General features: G+C 39.8%; 1 protein-coding gene across 1 annotated transcript in view; it reads right to left on the bottom strand.

Moving 5' to 3' along the window:
• dnah12 (dynein, axonemal, heavy chain 12) overlaps window positions 1-17,518 on the bottom strand; it is a 265,038-nt gene that overhangs the window by 51,999 nt on the left and 195,521 nt on the right. Inside the window, exons 46-50 of the mRNA XM_048606726.1 lie at window positions 13,894-14,070; window positions 12,802-12,933; window positions 12,364-12,453; window positions 12,101-12,241; window positions 792-1,033 (exon numbers count right to left, since the gene is read on the bottom strand). Of these exons, the coding sequence (XP_048462683.1) occupies window positions 792-1,033; window positions 12,101-12,241; window positions 12,364-12,453; window positions 12,802-12,933; window positions 13,894-14,070 (782 nt within the window). The remainder of the gene's footprint in view (window positions 1-791; window positions 1,034-12,100; window positions 12,242-12,363; window positions 12,454-12,801; window positions 12,934-13,893; window positions 14,071-17,518) is intronic.

Consider the following 17,518-nt stretch of genomic DNA (forward strand, 5'->3'; position numbering starts at 1 on the left):
GCCCAGAGGGTCATAGCTATATAGAACATGCTACCTGAGAGGGTGGTGAAGACAGATACTCTTGCAACATTTAAAAAGCAATCAGGATGAGTATTGAAATTGCCAGGGAGTAGGAAACTATGAACGAAGTGCAAGTAAATGGATTAGTGTAGCTTAGTAGAAAAGCAGAAGTTGCAGGAAAAGCTCAGCAGGTCTGGCAGCATCTGTGAAGAAAAAAATCAGAGTTAACATTTTGGGTCCGGTGACCCTTCAGACCCGAAATGTTAACTTTGATTTTTTCTTCACAGATGCTGCCAGACCTGCTAAGCTTTTCCAGCAACTTCTGTTTTTGTTCCTGATTTACAGCATCTACAGTTCTTTCGGTTTTTAATGTAGTTTGGCATTTGCTTAACATCAACATGGTGGGCCGAAGGGCTTGTTTCCATACTATACGACTGTATGACTCTAAATTATATTTATTTCGAGAAATGCAAGTGAACATCTAGTTGAATTAAACTTAATATTTTTTTGCTGGGGTTTCAACCCTGACCCGCTAAGACACTGCAAATAGCATTTTTTTTTCATGCCCATCACATCCCTTTTGACTTTTCTACTTTTCCTCCTGGTTCCCACTGGAAGCCAAAAATTTGAAAATATTGGTACCTCATTAGGCACAAAATGCCTTACTGCTACATTTGTGGTTGAATGAGTGTGGGCAGACAATGGTAATTAGTTCTACAATTATATTGTACCATCACCTTAAACTAATACCTAAGCAAGCTAGTGAGAACCTGCATGGTTTAGAAACTAACCTTGATTTTTCTCCGCCTAGTCCTCCAATCAATTTCTCTGCTCGCTCTAGCTTTTTGGCACACAGGTCTACTTGGAATTCCAGTTGTGCTTTTTCCTCAGTTTTATCCTGAAATGTTTTCTTTAGATCAGCAAGATGATCTTCAACTTCTTTAAGCTCAGCTCTCTTCTGGTTTAGAATTCCCATGGTCTCAGCCAGGGATTTCTGTGCTTCATTCAATCGTGCCTTCTTTGGAGCAACAACCTGAAATCACAGTGTTTTGTTTAATTATTGCACCACTTGCAATATTTATATTTACTGAAAAAGAGAGGAAAATTCCAATGAAGTTCAGAAAATGAGATAACAAGGAGTAATTAATTTTAAAAATTGCCATAATGAGAGTAAGCAGAAGTTTGGATAAATTCCTTTACTCAAGAGTTGTTGGACCATAGAAGTGACTGATGCAGGGACAAGTTCACAGCCAGTTTTCCTCAATGAACACTATATACCTAATAGGCATAATGAAGTGCAATCAGTATCTATTTTTATTATTTTTTAGAACGCCACTTGTATGGTGTGAATGCACACCAGAGAGATGCCCATCATCGGTTGGATTTCATATCTGAAAAGTGGGTAAACGTAAGAGTCACAACCTAAAAGCATAAGAAATAGGAGTGGGAGGAGGCTATTTGAAACATTGAACCCGCTCCTCCATTCAATAAGACCATGGCTGATCTGATTGTAGTCTTAACGTCACTTTCCCGCTTGTCCACATAACCTTTGAATAAATGAAAAATTCATCAGACTCAGTTTTGAATATATTCAATCACCCAGCCTCACTGCTCTCTGTGGAAAAGAATCCAAAGACAAATTAAAAAACAAGGACTGACGAAGTCAGCAGGATGGACAGAGCAACTTGCCACTGAGCACAGCTAATCAAAGAATATGCGTTTGAAAATTTGGTGAAGGAGAAGGTCCAGTTGAAATAATTGACAGAAGTAACAAGTGAATATCTGGTGAGAGTGATGGAATTTCAGAAGCTTAAAAGGTGCAAGAATGAAGCGGAAGCAGCAGGAGGAAGAGAGCTATCTACTATTCAATCTTGCCAATGCTTGAAAATTGCCACAGGGAAACAGCAAAATGATTCGTTGTTATTTTGTTCACTTTTCTCAAAAGTTTTTTGGAGTATTTTTAAAATTCTTTAATTTATTAATAATTAAAGGATGGAAGAGTGTAAAAAAAACTGACAACACGGCTATAAATTGTCAGTGAGTACCTACTGGAAGAGTCTATAAACAAATAGCTAGATTAATTTACTACTTTTGGGAAAGGTGTACAAATAGCTGGATCAAGGAAAATCATAACTCTTAAGTGCCTACTTTATAAGCACAGGAAGATAGTTGATTACTAAGTAGAAGTGCTTGATTCTACTTTCTACTCTTCAGATAACAGTGATTAGTCCAAAAGTTAGCTCAAGGTATAGAAGGACAGCTCTGCTGTGAGGTCTGTCTGTACTATGACATGTGGGAAGTCATGGATATGTCATATTTGCAGGATGTGACATTGGCTGAGTGATGTCTGGAGTCACCACAGTGAGAATGACTTGAATAGAACATATAAGGAGGTGGTCATACCATAGGCTAGGAGTATGCAGGCAGAAAGGGAATGTGCCACTGCCAGCCTGTTGAGGAGTATAAAGCAGGAAGTGCAGGAGTAGGAAGTAGGAAGAGTTGGTGAGGCGGGAAACTTCACAACCTTTAAAAAGTACATGGATGAGCACTTGAAGTGTCATAACATTCATGTTGTGGCACCATGGGTGGCTCAGCAATACAGTCATAGGGAGGGGGAAGTGTGGAATGGGAATAATAGTGGTAAAAGATTCAATATTAGGGAACACATAAACATTCCTGTGTCCTTAATTGTGACTCTAGCATTGTATGCTGCCACCCTGGAGCAGGGTCAAGGATGTCACAGAAACAATAGAAGCACAGAAACATAGAAGATAGGAACAGGAGTGAGCCATTTGAGCCCTCTAGCCTGCTCCACCATTCATTATGATCATGGCTGATCATCAAGCTCAATACCAAATTCCAACTTCTCTCATATCCCTTGAACTCTTTAGCCACAAAAGCTATATCTAGGCAACATCAGAGGAGCAGGAAAGCTGACGTTTTGGGTCTGGACCTGAATTTCTGAAGAAGGGTCCCAACCCAAAACGTCAGCTTTCCTGATCCTCTGATGCTGCCTGGCCTGCTGTGTTCCTCCAGCTCCACACTATGTTATCTCAGACTCCAGCATCAGCAGTTGTTACTATCTCAGAGCTATATCTATCTCCTTCTTGAAAACACAACGTTTTAGCCTCAACCACTTTCTGTGGTAGTGAATTCCACGGACTCACCACACTCTAGGTGAACAAATTTCTCCTCATCTCAGTCCAAATATTTTTACACCTTATGTTTAAACTATGACCTCTGGTTCTGGTCTCTCCCACCATGGGAACATCCTTGTCAGTGAATGGTCACAAGGCATTCATATGGGGAAGGATGACAGTCAAACGTTGTGGTTCACATTTGTACCAATGATATAGATAAGGTAAAAAGAGGGATGAGGTCCTGAAAGCAGAGATTAAGGAGTTAGGAAAAAGACTGAAAAGCAAAATCTCACAGGCTGTAATCCCAGTATTGTTCCCAGTGCTATGTTCCACTCAGTATAGCAATAATAAGATTGACCAAATAAACACATGGCTGAAGAAATGGTGCAAGAGGCCGGGCGTTAAATGTCTATCATATTGGGACCAGCTCTTAGGCAAATGGTACCCATAAAAGGAGAAGGTTTATGCCTTAACAAGACCAGGACTAGTATCTTCACAGGGAGATTTCCTGGAGCTGCAGGAGGATTTAGTCTAGTTTATCAGGGGAATGGAAAACCAAGAAAAAATTCAGATAAGAGAAAAGCAAAGCTGGTAGTGGGAAGTAGAAAAGTAGTAAACAAAAGTGGAAGGTGGGAGAAACAAAAGCCAAAATTAAATCAAGTCAAACGTCAGAATAATGTAATGCAAACAGAATTAAAGGTATTCTATCTGAATGCATACATTCCATGATTTGAGGGCACAAATAGAAATAAATAAATATGATCTGGTTACCATTATGGAGTTGTGGTTGAAGGGTGAAGGAACAAGAATATTCAAGGGTATTCAACATCTAGGAAGGACAGGCAAAAAGGAAAAGGAAATGAGATAATGTGTTAATAGAGGATGGGATCAGTACACTTGTGAAAGGATCTTAAATTGGAAGAATAAGATGTAGAATCTGGATGGAGCCAAGAAACAGCAAGGAACCACAAATATTGACCATGTTGTCGATAGGTCACCAAGCAGTAGTACAGTATAATATAAGTTAGGAAACTAGAGGTGCATGTAACAAACTTTAGGGAAGCGAGGCCATTTGATAGAATTTTCCTTTAGGTTTGTAAACATTGTAATTTAATCTGAAACTAGAGTCTTTAATCTAAACAGAAGAAACCATGAAAGAATAAGAGGCAAACAAATATAGTAAAACATATGATGGTGGACAAGTACAGTGCAAATACTTGAGGTCCCAGCACTGTTTCCTATGACACACCACTAAGTACAATAAGTTAAGTTACAATTGGCCCACTTATTCTGACTTTGTTTTATTTAGTCAATCCTCTATTCACACTACTATATTACCCCCAACACCATGAACCCTTTATTTTATGCAGTAACCTTTATGTGGGACCTTATCAAAAATATTTTGGAAATCCAAACACAATATGCTCCCAGTTATTCTTTATCCACCCAAAATTGTCAAATACAACGTCCCTTTCACAAAATCATCTTGATTCTGCATGATTGTACAATGAATTTCCAAATATCCTGCTATTGTTTCTTTGGTAACGATTTTTCTGATATTTTTCACAGACGAGTGTTTGTTTCCTGCTTTTTGTCCTTCTCCTTTAGTGAATGCAGGTGTTACATTTTCAATATTCTAGTCCACTCAGATCTTTCCAGAATCTATGGAAGATTATACCAAAGCATTCATTATCTCAGCTGTCACTTCATTTAAGACCCTAGGATGCAGGCCATTAGGCCAAGGGGACTTGTCAGCCTCAAGTCTGTAAGACTATAAGAAATAGCTACAGGAGTGGGCCATTTGTGCCAGCTCCACTGTTCACCAGGATCATGGCTGATCCGCCATTCATCATATCCATTTTCTTGTGTTTTCTTTATAACTCTTGGTTCCCTGACTGATCAAGAATTTATCTATTTCTGCCTTAACTATACACAAGGATTCTTCCCCCAGTGCTGTCTGCGGCAAGGAGTTCCAAAGACTCACAACCCCTGAGAGAAGAAGTTTTACCTCATCTCAGTTTTAAATTGGCACCCCTTTATTCTGTCCTAGACTCTCTCATGAAGGGATACATCCTCTCAGCATTTACCTTGCCAAGCCCGTTAAGAATCCTATATGTGTCAATAGATTCTTAAGTGTCATTCATCCTTTGAGTGCATTTTCTCTTGAGATCATGGTTATTCCAAATTCCTGCCTCCCTTTTGCCGCTTGATTTTCTAATATTGTTAGAATGCTTTTGGTGTCTTCAACAATGAATTAAGATAGTCACAAGATACTGTCAAGTACTGGCTTTGTTCAAAGTCCCTTCCATTATTTTGTTTTCTATTATTAATTCTTTAGTCTGATCTTCTAAGGGAGCAATCTTCTAAGGAAACAGAGAGAGAGCACAGCTGAACACATGGCTACAGAGCTGGTGTAGGAGGGAGGGTTTCAGGTTTGTGGATCATTGGGATACCTTCTGGGGAAGGTGGGACCTGTACAGGAAGGACGGGTTGCACCTGAACTGGAGGGGCACCAATATCCTGAGTGGGAGGTTTGCTAGAGCTCTTTGGGAGTGTTTAAATGAGTTTGGCAGTGGGCTGGGAACTGGAGCTACAGATCAGAGGATGGGGTAGCCAGTGTACAGACAGATAGAGCAAGCAGAGAGTCTATGAGGAAGGATAAGCAGTTAATAGGGCAAAGTGGTAGTCAGTGCGATGGGTTGAGTTGTGTCTAGTTCAATGCAAGAAGTGTCAGGAATAAGGGTGACGAACTTAGAGCGTGGATCAGTATTTGGAACTACGATGTTGTGGCCATTACAGAGACATGGATAACACAGGGGTAGGAATGGTTGTTGGATGTTCCGGGGTATAGATGTTTCAATAGAAATAGGGAGGGAGGTAAAAGAGGTGGGAGAGTGGCATTGCTAATCAGGGATGGTCTCACAACTGCAGAAAGGGAGGTCATGGAGGGGAGTTTCTCCACTGAGTCAATATGGGTGGAAGTCAGAAACAGGAAAGGAGCAGTCACTTTATTGGGAGTTTTCTATCGACCCCCCAATAGCAACAGAGACACTGAGGAACAGATTGGCAGACAGATTTTGGAAACGTGCAGAAGTAACAGGGTTGTGGTCATGGGCAACTTCAACTTCCCTAATATAGACTGAAACCTCCTAAGTGCAAATAGTTTGGATGGAGCAGATTTTGTCAGGTATGTCCAGGAAGGATTTCTGACTCAATATGTTGATAGGCCGACTAGAGGGGAGGCCATATTGGATTTGGTGCTTGGCAACGAACCAGATCAGGTGTCAGATCTCTTGGTGAGAGACCATTTCGGTGATGGTGATCACAACTCCCTGACTTTCACTATAGTCATGGAGGAGGATAGCAGAAGATGGTATGGGAAAGTATTTAATTGGGGGAGGGGGAATTACAATGCTATTAGGCAAGAACTACAGAGCACCAGTTGGGATCAGATGTTCTCAGGGAAATGCACAACAGAAATGTGGAGGTTGTTTAGGGAGCAGTTGCTACAGGTACTGGATAGGTTTATCCCACTGAGGCAAGGAAAGGATGGTAAGGTTAAGGAACCTTGGATGACAAGACATGTTGAAAACCTAGTCAAGAGGAAGAAGGAAGCTTACTTACGGTTGAGGAAGCAAGGATTGGACAGGGCTCTAGAGGTCTATAAGGTAGCCAGAAAGGAACTGAAGAGTGGACTTAGGAGAGCTAGAAGGGGGTATGAGAAAACCTTGGCGGCTGGGATCAAGGAAAACCCGAAGGCTTTCTATACTTATGTGACGAACAAGAGGATGGCCAGAGTGAGAGTATGGCCAATCAGGGATAGTAGAGGGAACTTGTGTGCGGAGTCAGAGGAGGTAGGGGAGGTCTTTAATGAATACTTTGCTTCAGTATTCACCAGTGAGAGGGACCTTGACGTTTGTGAGGACAGCATGAAACAGGCAGATATGCTCTAACAGGTTGTTGTTAGGAAGGAGGATGTGCTAGGAATTTTGAAAAACACGAGGATAGATGAGTCCCCTGGGCCAGACGGGATATACCCAAGGTTAATACAGGAAGCGAGGGAAGAGACTGCTGCCCCTTTGGCATTGATCTCTGTGTCCTCACTGTCCACTGGAGTAGTGCCAGAAGATTGGAGGGTGGCAAATGTCATTCCCTCGTTCAAGAAAGGGAATAGGGATAATCCTGGAAATTACAGACCAGTCAGTCTTACTTCTGTGGTGGGCAAATTATTGGAGAGGATTCTGAGAGATAGTATTTATGATTATTTGGAAAAGCACAGTTTGATTAGAAATAGTCAGCATGGCTTTGTGAGGGGCAGATCATACCTAAAAAGCCTTATCGAATTTTTTGAGGATGTGACAAAACATATTGATGAAGGGACAGCAATGGATGTGGTGTATTTGGATTTTAACAAGGCATTTGATAAGGTTCCACACGGTAGGCTCATTCAGAAAGTAAGGAGGCATGGGATTCAGGGAAATTTGGCTGTCTGGATACAAAGCTGGCTGTCCAATAGAAGACAGAGGGTGGTAGTAGATGGAAAGTATTCAGCCTGGAGCTCGGTGACCAGTGGTGAGCTACAAGGATCTGTTCTGGGACCTCTGCTCTTTGTGATCTTTATAAATGACTTGGCTGAGGAAGTGGAAGGGTGGGTCAGTAACCTTGCCGATGACACCAAGGTTGGTGGAATTGTGGACAGCGTAGAGGGCTGTTGTAGGTTGCAACGGGACATTGATTGGATGCAGAGCTGGGCAAAGAAGTGGCAGATGGAATTCAACCCAGAAAAGTGTAAAAGTGATTAATTTTGGAAGGTCGAATTTGAATGCAGAATTCAGGGTTAATGGCAGGATTCTCGGCAGTGTGGAGGAACAGAGGGATCTTGGGGTCCACATCCATAGATCCCTCAAAGTTGCGATCTAAGTTGATAGGGTTGTAAAGAAGGCGTATGGTGTGTTGGCTTTCATTGGCAGGGGAATTGAGTTTCAGAGCTGTGAGGTTATGTTGCAGCTCTATAAAACTCTGGTTAGACCACACTTGGAATATTGTGTTCTGTTCTGGTCACCTCATTACAGGAAAGATGTGGAAGCTTTCGAGAGGGCGCAGAGGAGATTTACCAGGATGCTGCCTAAGGGAGCTAGGGCTTTTCTCATTGGAGCGAAGGATGAGAGGTGACTTGATAGAGGTGTACAAGATGATGAGAGGCATAGATAGAGTGGATAGTCAGAGACTTTTTCCCAGGGCGGAAATGACTATTACAAGGGGGCATAATTTTAAGGTGATTGGAGGAAGGTATAGGGGAGATGTCAGAGGTAAGTTCTTTACACAGAGAGTGGTGGGTGTGTGGAATGCACTGCCTGCAGTGGTAGTGGAGTCAGATACTTTAGAGACTGTTAAACGACTCTTGGATAGGCACATGGAGGATAGTAAAATGTAGGGTATGCAGGGTAGATTGATCTTAGTAGGATAATAGGTCGGCACAACATCGTGGGCCGAAGGGCCTGTATTGTTCTACGTTCTATGCTCTTTATATTTTTTCTCTATTACAAATTCTCCCTTTATTATTTTTGAAATAATCTTTTGTTTTTCTAAATATTTCCCAATCTTACAGCCTACTATTAACCTTCCCAGCATTGTACATCTTTTCTTTAATTTTGATACCATCCTTAACTGCCTTAATTACCCATAGAAGGTGCATTCTTCTCAAAAGGTATCTTTCTCAACGGAATATATCTTTGTCAAGAGTTTTAATTATCTTGTCAAATGTTTGCCATTCTTACCCTAACCCATACTTCCAGTCTGTTTTAGCCAAATCTGTCTTCCAACCTTTGTAACTGCTTTTATTTAAATTTCAGATCCATAATTTTCACCTTCAGACTGAATATGAAATCCTTGATTACTCTTGTCTAGAAGATTGTTTATTATGAAATCACTAATTACTCTTGTCTCATAACACATTACTAGGTCTAATATAGCCTGCTGCATGGTGACAAAATGTATTATTCCAAGAAACAGCTTGAACGCACCCTATGATTGCATCTTCTAGGCTATCTTTGCCAATTTGAATCGTCCAATCTATAAGGTTAAAATCATCCACAATTATTGGTGTACCTCTCCTACAGCTACATTATTTATTGATTTATACTCAGTGTAGTTACTTTTATGGGCCTATAAACTGTTCCTACCAGTGACTTCCTTCCTTTATCATTTTTGCTTTAACTTTTCAAGTCTCTCCTCATGTGAACAGAATCTGCACTAATTAGATCAAAGCCCTAACTATAGCCCTAGTTACATGATTCAATATGACAATGGTCCCACAGTGGTTCAGGTGCAAACTGTCCCAACAGTGCACTTCCTTCTCTTTCCCAGTGCTGGTGCCACTGCCCAATGAATCAAAACCCACTTCTCCCACACCAACTTCAGGCCTAACTGCCTGTTACATCAGTTTGGGTAAGGGATTAAAAAAAGAAGTTTTATTTATTACTTTCATATTTAGTTCTATTCCAGGAACACCAATTTGTCCAAACTGGAGATCAGTTGAAGTTCTGGTGCAGGCCCTTGCACTATGTGTCTTCAAATGCACTCAACCAAGTAAACCAAATTAACTCAACTAATTGACGAAATTGAAGTTGAAGGGTTTCTGTGGTGCATTGGTAGCAACTGTATCTCAAAGCCAGAAGATTTGCATTCAAGTCCCACCTACTCCAGAGGTGTGTCATAACATGTTTGAGGAAATTGAAGTGGGGGAAAACTGGGAGCATCCTCTCCCAAACTTTTTTTTTTAAATCAATCTGTTCAGACATCATTGTAGTAGGTATAGCTGGAACCAGATCTTTTGGCCTAGAGAGCAGGTCATGAACAGTGTACCACAAGACCCTCTCCAAACTCAATGAGTGAATATGGAGTTTAAGCCTATTGCAGGTGCAGGTAACTTAAAGATATCGGAAAGCACCAGGTAATTCCAAGGTAGTGTAGTTAATACACTAATTTATTGTGTCTTTGTTCTTTCCTTTTCATTATGCCTGGGGAATAATTTCCTAGGTACAACAAACAACCAAATTTAATCTCACATTTTTAAGGGAAAATTAGATAAATAATTAAAGTAGACAAAAATACAGTAATATGAAGAAAGAATAGGATAGCTATATTAGCTTTGAATGATTGTAGAAAACAGAAAAAGTCAAAAGGCTGGCTAATTTTCTGCTGTGATGGAAACTTTCTTGGATCTAATGCAATGGTTCTCAGACCTGTCAGTCTGTGGACCAATTCATCTGAGCAAAAGATCCCACAGATCTACTGATTGAAACCCATCTGCTTTTGCTTGTCACTGCCAACAAGTTATCAGAATCAATGGGAAGAATGGCACTGCTTTTAATGTGACACAAATTAAGTGATTACTGGTTCTAGAATCATACAATCACTACAGTACAAAAAGAGGCCATTCAGAGTCTGCACTGACCCTCTGAAGAGCATCCCATCTAGACCATGACCCCATCTCATCCCTGTAACCCCTCCATGGGGTTTTACCATGGCTAACCTACTAGACCTGCACATCCCTGGTCTCTACGGGGTAAATTTTAGCATGATCAATTCACTTAACCTGCACATCTTTGGGCCATGGTGGGAAACTGGAACACCAAAGGAAACCCTTGCAGACACAGGGAGAATATGCCGCCCAAGGCTGGAAACAAACCCAAGTCCCTGGTGCTGTGAGGCAATAGTGCTAACACTGTGCCACACGCTGCCCAAATACTATGTGCAGGGAGTTCAAATTACACCATCGATTGTGATGGGTTTCAAACCCAGGTACCCTGAACATTAGCTGAGATTCTGGATAGTCTAGTGTTAATACCACTAGGCCAATACCTCCCCTTAATAGAGCTGGAGCTTCAGTCTGATATCAAGCTTCACGACGCTCTTTTTCTTTGATTTCAGCATTCAAGCATTGAAAATCCAAACCTCATGGTTCCATTTTGTAACACTAACATAAATCTTGTTTATAAAACAACATTATTGCTAGGTTATGCCATGCATGATGGAGCCAGTCTGGATGTGTAATATCACATGAATGGTGTGAATGAAGGTTCTGTCAGGTTCTAATGTATGATTTTGGATAGGCATTGCACATCAACGACTTGCATTTTGACCACGTGGAGGATCCTCCTAGATCACCAGTCGTCCACAGGCTATACTTTGAGAACAACTGTTCTAAGCTGAAGAAATATACTGATAGTTTCTGAATAACAAGGATGGAAAATTCAGAGGCAAAATCATCCTTACAGGTCTCATGTAACCTGAGATGGGAATTCTTAAAGTAGCAAGGACAGAAATTATTCAAGTCTCATCTGCTCAAGAGCTGTGCAATAACACCTCTGAACAGGATGATTAGAAAATATCCACAAATAAATTGTGCCAGGTCATTTTAGCAGGGTCATGATACACAAATAAGGCACAAAAAATGGAAGCTAACTACAATGAAAGGCAAAGGTTGATTTTAAGTAAAGACTGGAATGGTTGGGGTAAGTGAATCCCAACAGATTTTAGCAGTCTCCATCCAAACAGGGTGAAAAACAGAGGTTAGTCAGTGAGTGGGAATGGAATGTTGGGGTGCAGGAGATTTCATCTGAGGTCCTAAAAAAGTCTTTGCTAGCACTCAGGTTTAAGAAGATTATCTGTGGTGGGGAAGGTAGAGGGAACAATCTGCTGGGCATCCATTTCACCTGCACATGTGAAGCCTGCAGAATCCCTGTATAAAAGCCACATGAGCTATGATAGTGTTTTTGTTTATTAGGGAAGTTATATTTTCTAAATATTGAATTCACATGTGTGAACTGGCCAGTGTAGTATAAATTAGTTACATTATCCTTACAATGGAAATCTTTGCAAGTTACATAATTTATTTTTCTTGAGTTGATAATTTGCTATTATCACTGCCTTAGCCATGTATAGCAGTATCTCATTACCTTTGCGACGCGATCATACACCTCCATGGCAAGGATCCATTTGCACAAACCTTCAGCTGCAGATGAGGCTTTAACCACTTTCTGTGGGTCAAAGTCAGGATTAGTGAGGTATTCAGTACGTATTTTCTGCATAACAGCAACCTGTCCAAGAGAAAAATATAATGGTTCACATTCTGTGACAACATTCACGTGACAATTGACTAATAGAAAACATTTAAATAATGGACATATATAAAAATGGACAAATATGTAATAAAACTTACTGGAATGTTATCTTTATCATACTCTCTCAAATCTCTTAGGAAATTCATGTCACCCAGCAACTTCTTACTGGGACCCCAGTAATCTAAAATCTTGAAAATAAACCAAATGGAAACATTTTAATAATTCAATGGCTACTTGCATATCCAGGTGATTTTTGCACTAGGAAAGAGGTGAAAGTAAAGTTTTATCAAATAAGTTTTATATATGATTAATTTTAACTTCCAACACTCCATTGTCCATTCCATTATGGCAAATCACCAAAGGTTCCTTGAATGTCCTTTAAGTTGTCTACATATATCCATAGTATTCTAAAATACAAGACAGTACCATTAAAATAAATAGTCGTAAATACAATACAATATAATACAAATACAGTTTGCTTGCAAATTGCTTCCTTTGGAGTATTTACTTCAATGCCTTGTTGCTTTAGATTTTACCTTTTCTCCTCTTCCAGAAGGATCATTGATTTTTTCTGGCTTGATGAGCTTCATGACACAAACTGCAGCCATCACTAGCTTGACTCCCTGCGGAGGGTTCTTCATTGACTTAACAATTGTGATGTCAGATGGCTAAAGTGCAAATTGGAAATATATATTTCTGTACAGTTACTAGTGTTCAATCAGATATTTGCCTTATAATATTTAAATGCAATAAAAGTAAATTTTAACTTAGACTTCCAAAATATACCTCATTTTAAAACGAATGTGTCCCATTTTTCATCAACTCTGCTGCCACTGACCAATATTGGCACCCAGCTCCCCCACCAAGCTCTGCAAAGTTAGAACTCTGATCCTTGGATTTAAATCCCTGTATGGTCTCACTCTTTTCAATCTCTGTAAACTGACACATTTCTATAAAACTGCAATTATTTTATTGATTATACCTCTGAGAAGCATTTTGAGACATTTTCCTTTCTTATCCAAATTGCTATCAAATTGTTTGTCCAAATTATGCAGTATCAATATATTTATTGAAAACTATGCCAAGTAAAGAATGCTGCTTTTTCAAAATGTTTTCTATCCACAAACTCATGGTTTTCCAAAGCCACATAGATAATCAAATGTTTGGGGTAGGCTTGATTTACTAGTTGGTCCATTCCTGTCTGTAAACATCCTAAATTCTTAGACAACATTTAGAGATGACACAGTACACAGAGAAAACATGCACAGAATATATGAAAAGTGGCAAAATATCCTTCAACAAGAATTTAAGAATGCTGCTTCTAAGTCTAAGAACTTGCATTTTGTAAAAACCAAAATCAAATTCTCTTTCATATTTGAGGTTTGCCACTCTTGGTTTGCTTCTCAAATGGAAGTTGATACTTATCTCAATTATGAGCCCTTTCAAGTTTTCCAATTCTTATTTGCTTTGCCATTTATAGTTGACTATTCTTAAATTATGAAATAATTAATTCCTTAAAGTATGTGTATAAAACTCATCTCTTTTTAAGGACAATTAAGCTCCAAATTATATTTTTGAAGATGATATTAAAAGAAAAATTTCTTCGCTATGTTGATCTTCAGACTTACCTTCAAAGTATCCAAGGCAGAAAGTGCAGCTTCCAGAGCTGGAATAGCCTCAGCTAGCTCACTCTCACATTCATTCTTCAAAGCCTGGGCTTCAGCTGCTTTCTCAGTAGCTGCTTCTTCATCTACCTTTACAACTTTGCTCTTTGCCTCCACCTGTGCAGATTCTACCTCAATGACCTTGAGAAATAGACAGTATGAATACAGATTGCCATGTGTCAATTGTTATTAAGAAACTATAATTTACCAAAAACATCAATCAGTTTCAAATTTTTAGATATTTTATTCTGGACCACACGTCTTTCACCACTGCAGTAATTATGACACAGTCCAGAAAGAGGATCAATGACCTAACAGGGCGGCTAAGGTAAGTAAGGTAACTACTGTAAATTTGCATCCTTTCTCCATCTTCCCCTCATTGTCTTTCATTGTCAGCATCTAGAGATTAAAGAAATACACAGATGTAAAAGATTACTGGGCTACAAAGACTTTGCTTTACAAGGGTTATTTGCTTAAGAGACAATGTACCTATCGTTCTTTAATCATTGGGTGAATGTATTCATTTGGGATAAATGTCTTCATCATTCAGGTTCTAAAAACAGTATATTTTCCTATTCCAGATGAAAAGCTGGGCCATAATCAGCAAACCAGGAGGGAACATCATCACTAAAACCCTAAAGCCTCTATTATTAGCCCACTCTGGAAATCATAATGTGGATGCGCTGGTGTTGGACAGAAATCACACGATATCAACCAATTTATTTGACAACACAAGCTTTCAGAGCCTCAGTCCTTCTTCAGGTGTTAGTGAGAGAGGTAGTATCAGACACAGAATTTATAAGTAAAAGATCAAAGGTTCACACTATTGATGAGGATGTACTAAACAAACCTAAGATGGTGTTAAATCTTTAATCAGTTAGAAGGCTTTAATTGATTAATGTGTGTTTGGAAATCCCCGAAATCCTTTCAGTCATGGTCCTGAGAGAACTAAAGGTTTTATCAGTGTAAAGGAGAGGTGACATTTTGGCCTTGTTTAGAATTTGTTTGTGTTTTATTTTGGAGTCAGACTGGTTTTATGTCTAAAGTAGGAATTTATAAAACATCACATGATTGCCTATAAATTGTGTGCTTTTTGAACAAACACACTCACACAGACACTCTCTCCCACACCTGCACACACACATACACACACACTCTTTCTCTCACACAAATACATACACACACAAACTCTCTCTCTCCCACACACATACACAAACTCTGTCTCTTCCACACGCATATACACACACACTCTCTTCCGCACGCACGCATGCGCATATGTGCATACACACGCTCTCTCCCACGTACACGCACACACACACTCTCTCCCGTACGTGCATACACACACTCTCTCACCCACATGCACTCATTCACACTCTCTCTCCCACCCCCCCAGCACGCACATTCACAAACTCTCTCTCCTCCACGCGCACACTCACAAACTCTCTCTCCCCTACACGCATACACACACACATTTATTCTCCTCCCCGCACACACACTCTCTCTACCCCTCTCTCACACACACACACATTCTTTCTCTTTCTCTCTCATCCCCAAACATCCCCACGCTCTATCTCCCCCACACGCACCCACAGTGTCTCCCCTCCTCACACACCCATACGCTGTACTCCCCCTACAAACACACACACACTCGTGAATCTATGGGGTGAATTTATATTTGCAGATATAGTCTATTCTGTTCAAAAAGCGCACAATTTATAGACAGTCAATGTGGTGTTTTATAAATTCCTACTTTGGAAATAAAACCAGTCTGACTCCAAACTAAAAACAGAAACAGATTCTAAACAAGGCCTTACACCTAAAATGCATTGTCTGACCTAAAATGTCACCTCTTCTTTACACTAATAAAACCTTTAGTTCACTCAGGACCTTGACTTGAAAGGAATTTGGGGATTTACACATACATATTCATCAATTAAAACCTTCTAACTGATTAAAGATTTAACACATCTTAGGTTTGTTTAATACATTCTCATCAATGGTGTGAACATTTAATCTTTTCCTTATAAATTCTGTGTCTGATACTCCCTCTCCACCTAACACCTGAAGAAGGACTGAGGCTCCAATAGCTTGTGTTGTCAAATAAACCTGTTGGACTATAACCTGGTGTTCTGTGATTTCTGACCTGGAAATCATAGGCAAAGAGTGAAGGCTTTGAAAGGCTGGACAGGACTTTCAAAGGGAGCATAGTAAAAGCATAGGTACATCCAACATATGTCACAATGACTATAGGTTTTTTTCAATGGACTAGAACACGCTTATGCATTTTAGTTTTTATGCAAAGGGCAATGCTGCCATTTAAGTAGCTGTACAAGACCTGTATTGTATGGCGTAACTTAAAGTTTGATGGGTTAGTTGAAATGAAACGAGGAGAAGACGTATGAATCTTGCTCTATTAAAAAATCCAATTGGTTAGATGATGACCTGATGATTAGAAAGGTTACTGGTCTTAATCCTATGTTCCCCGAAGGGCTATGTGTGTTTACGACTCAGGAGGTGATGAATTGAACTGGTGACACAGTGTGTCTGGGCTGAAGTTCTGTTTAATATAGACACAGGAAACTAGATGATAATCTGTCAGCTAAACAGGGTGTTTGATCATAAAATTGTGTTGTGTAAATATCATGCAACTGAGGTCATTAAACCTGAGGTCAAAGTTTGTTAAAATCAAGAGATAGGCCTCTCTGTAGGGAAAACAAGCAAGCCCTAATGAGCAATTGATTAAACTGGCCGTAGTAGATGACACGTTTGTGATGTTCACCAGTGGTTAAAATTGATCACATTGCTGGAGACTGAACAATATCAAAATTTGAACACACAGCCAGAATATATAGAAAAGGGTATAAGAAAGTCTGCCTCAGAGCACCTGTTAGTTAGCTCAGAACTGGTTTTGTCTGATCAGAGATTGGAGTTTGAGAAGGAGCAGGCTGATCACGTGTTTTTGGTCTGTAGGCAGACAAGACCATGTAAACTGTTCACTTGCGATTGTAAGCATTATATGGGTAAACTTGTGATGTATTAATATTATTGTAGTATTTTTATAGTTTATCTTGCTCTAATAAAGAGCAATTGGATAAATCGTATTGTCAGGACTGCCTAGGTTATTGATATCCACAGTAAATCCAATGGACCAGGGAAAGTAGGAATAAAAGCCTGCAATGTTTCACATTGTATTTAGTGCTTTACAAGAAACTCAGCTACTCTGAGTACTGCCTACGCACTTCTAGGTCAGAATCTGTTATGGCATCAAACTTCATGATCAAACCCATCATGGCACTGATGTAGAGACATTCACTTTAGAGAGAGATTTTCACTGAATTTTAGAAGTTTTCATGGTGTGAGGCACTGGGTGCTGATAAATATCTGTACCTGGATGTATAAGTGGAGCAGAGTGCTGTCACTCCATGAAGGGACTGGCTGTCATTAGCTGGAAGCCTGGGGACTCAAATCTCAGGGAGTAATTTTCAAAATAGCTCGGTAGCTAAGGAGAATAAATCTGAGGCAGTTTCTGTCTATATGATTGAGATGGTTAGTAAGTATCAAAAGTCCTGTATTCATATCTGCATCAAGC

This window comes from Rhincodon typus, chromosome 16, assembly GCF_021869965.1.
Source record: "Rhincodon typus isolate 14 chromosome 16, sRhiTyp1.1, whole genome shotgun sequence".
Lineage (NCBI taxonomy): Eukaryota > Metazoa > Chordata > Chondrichthyes > Orectolobiformes > Rhincodontidae > Rhincodon > Rhincodon typus.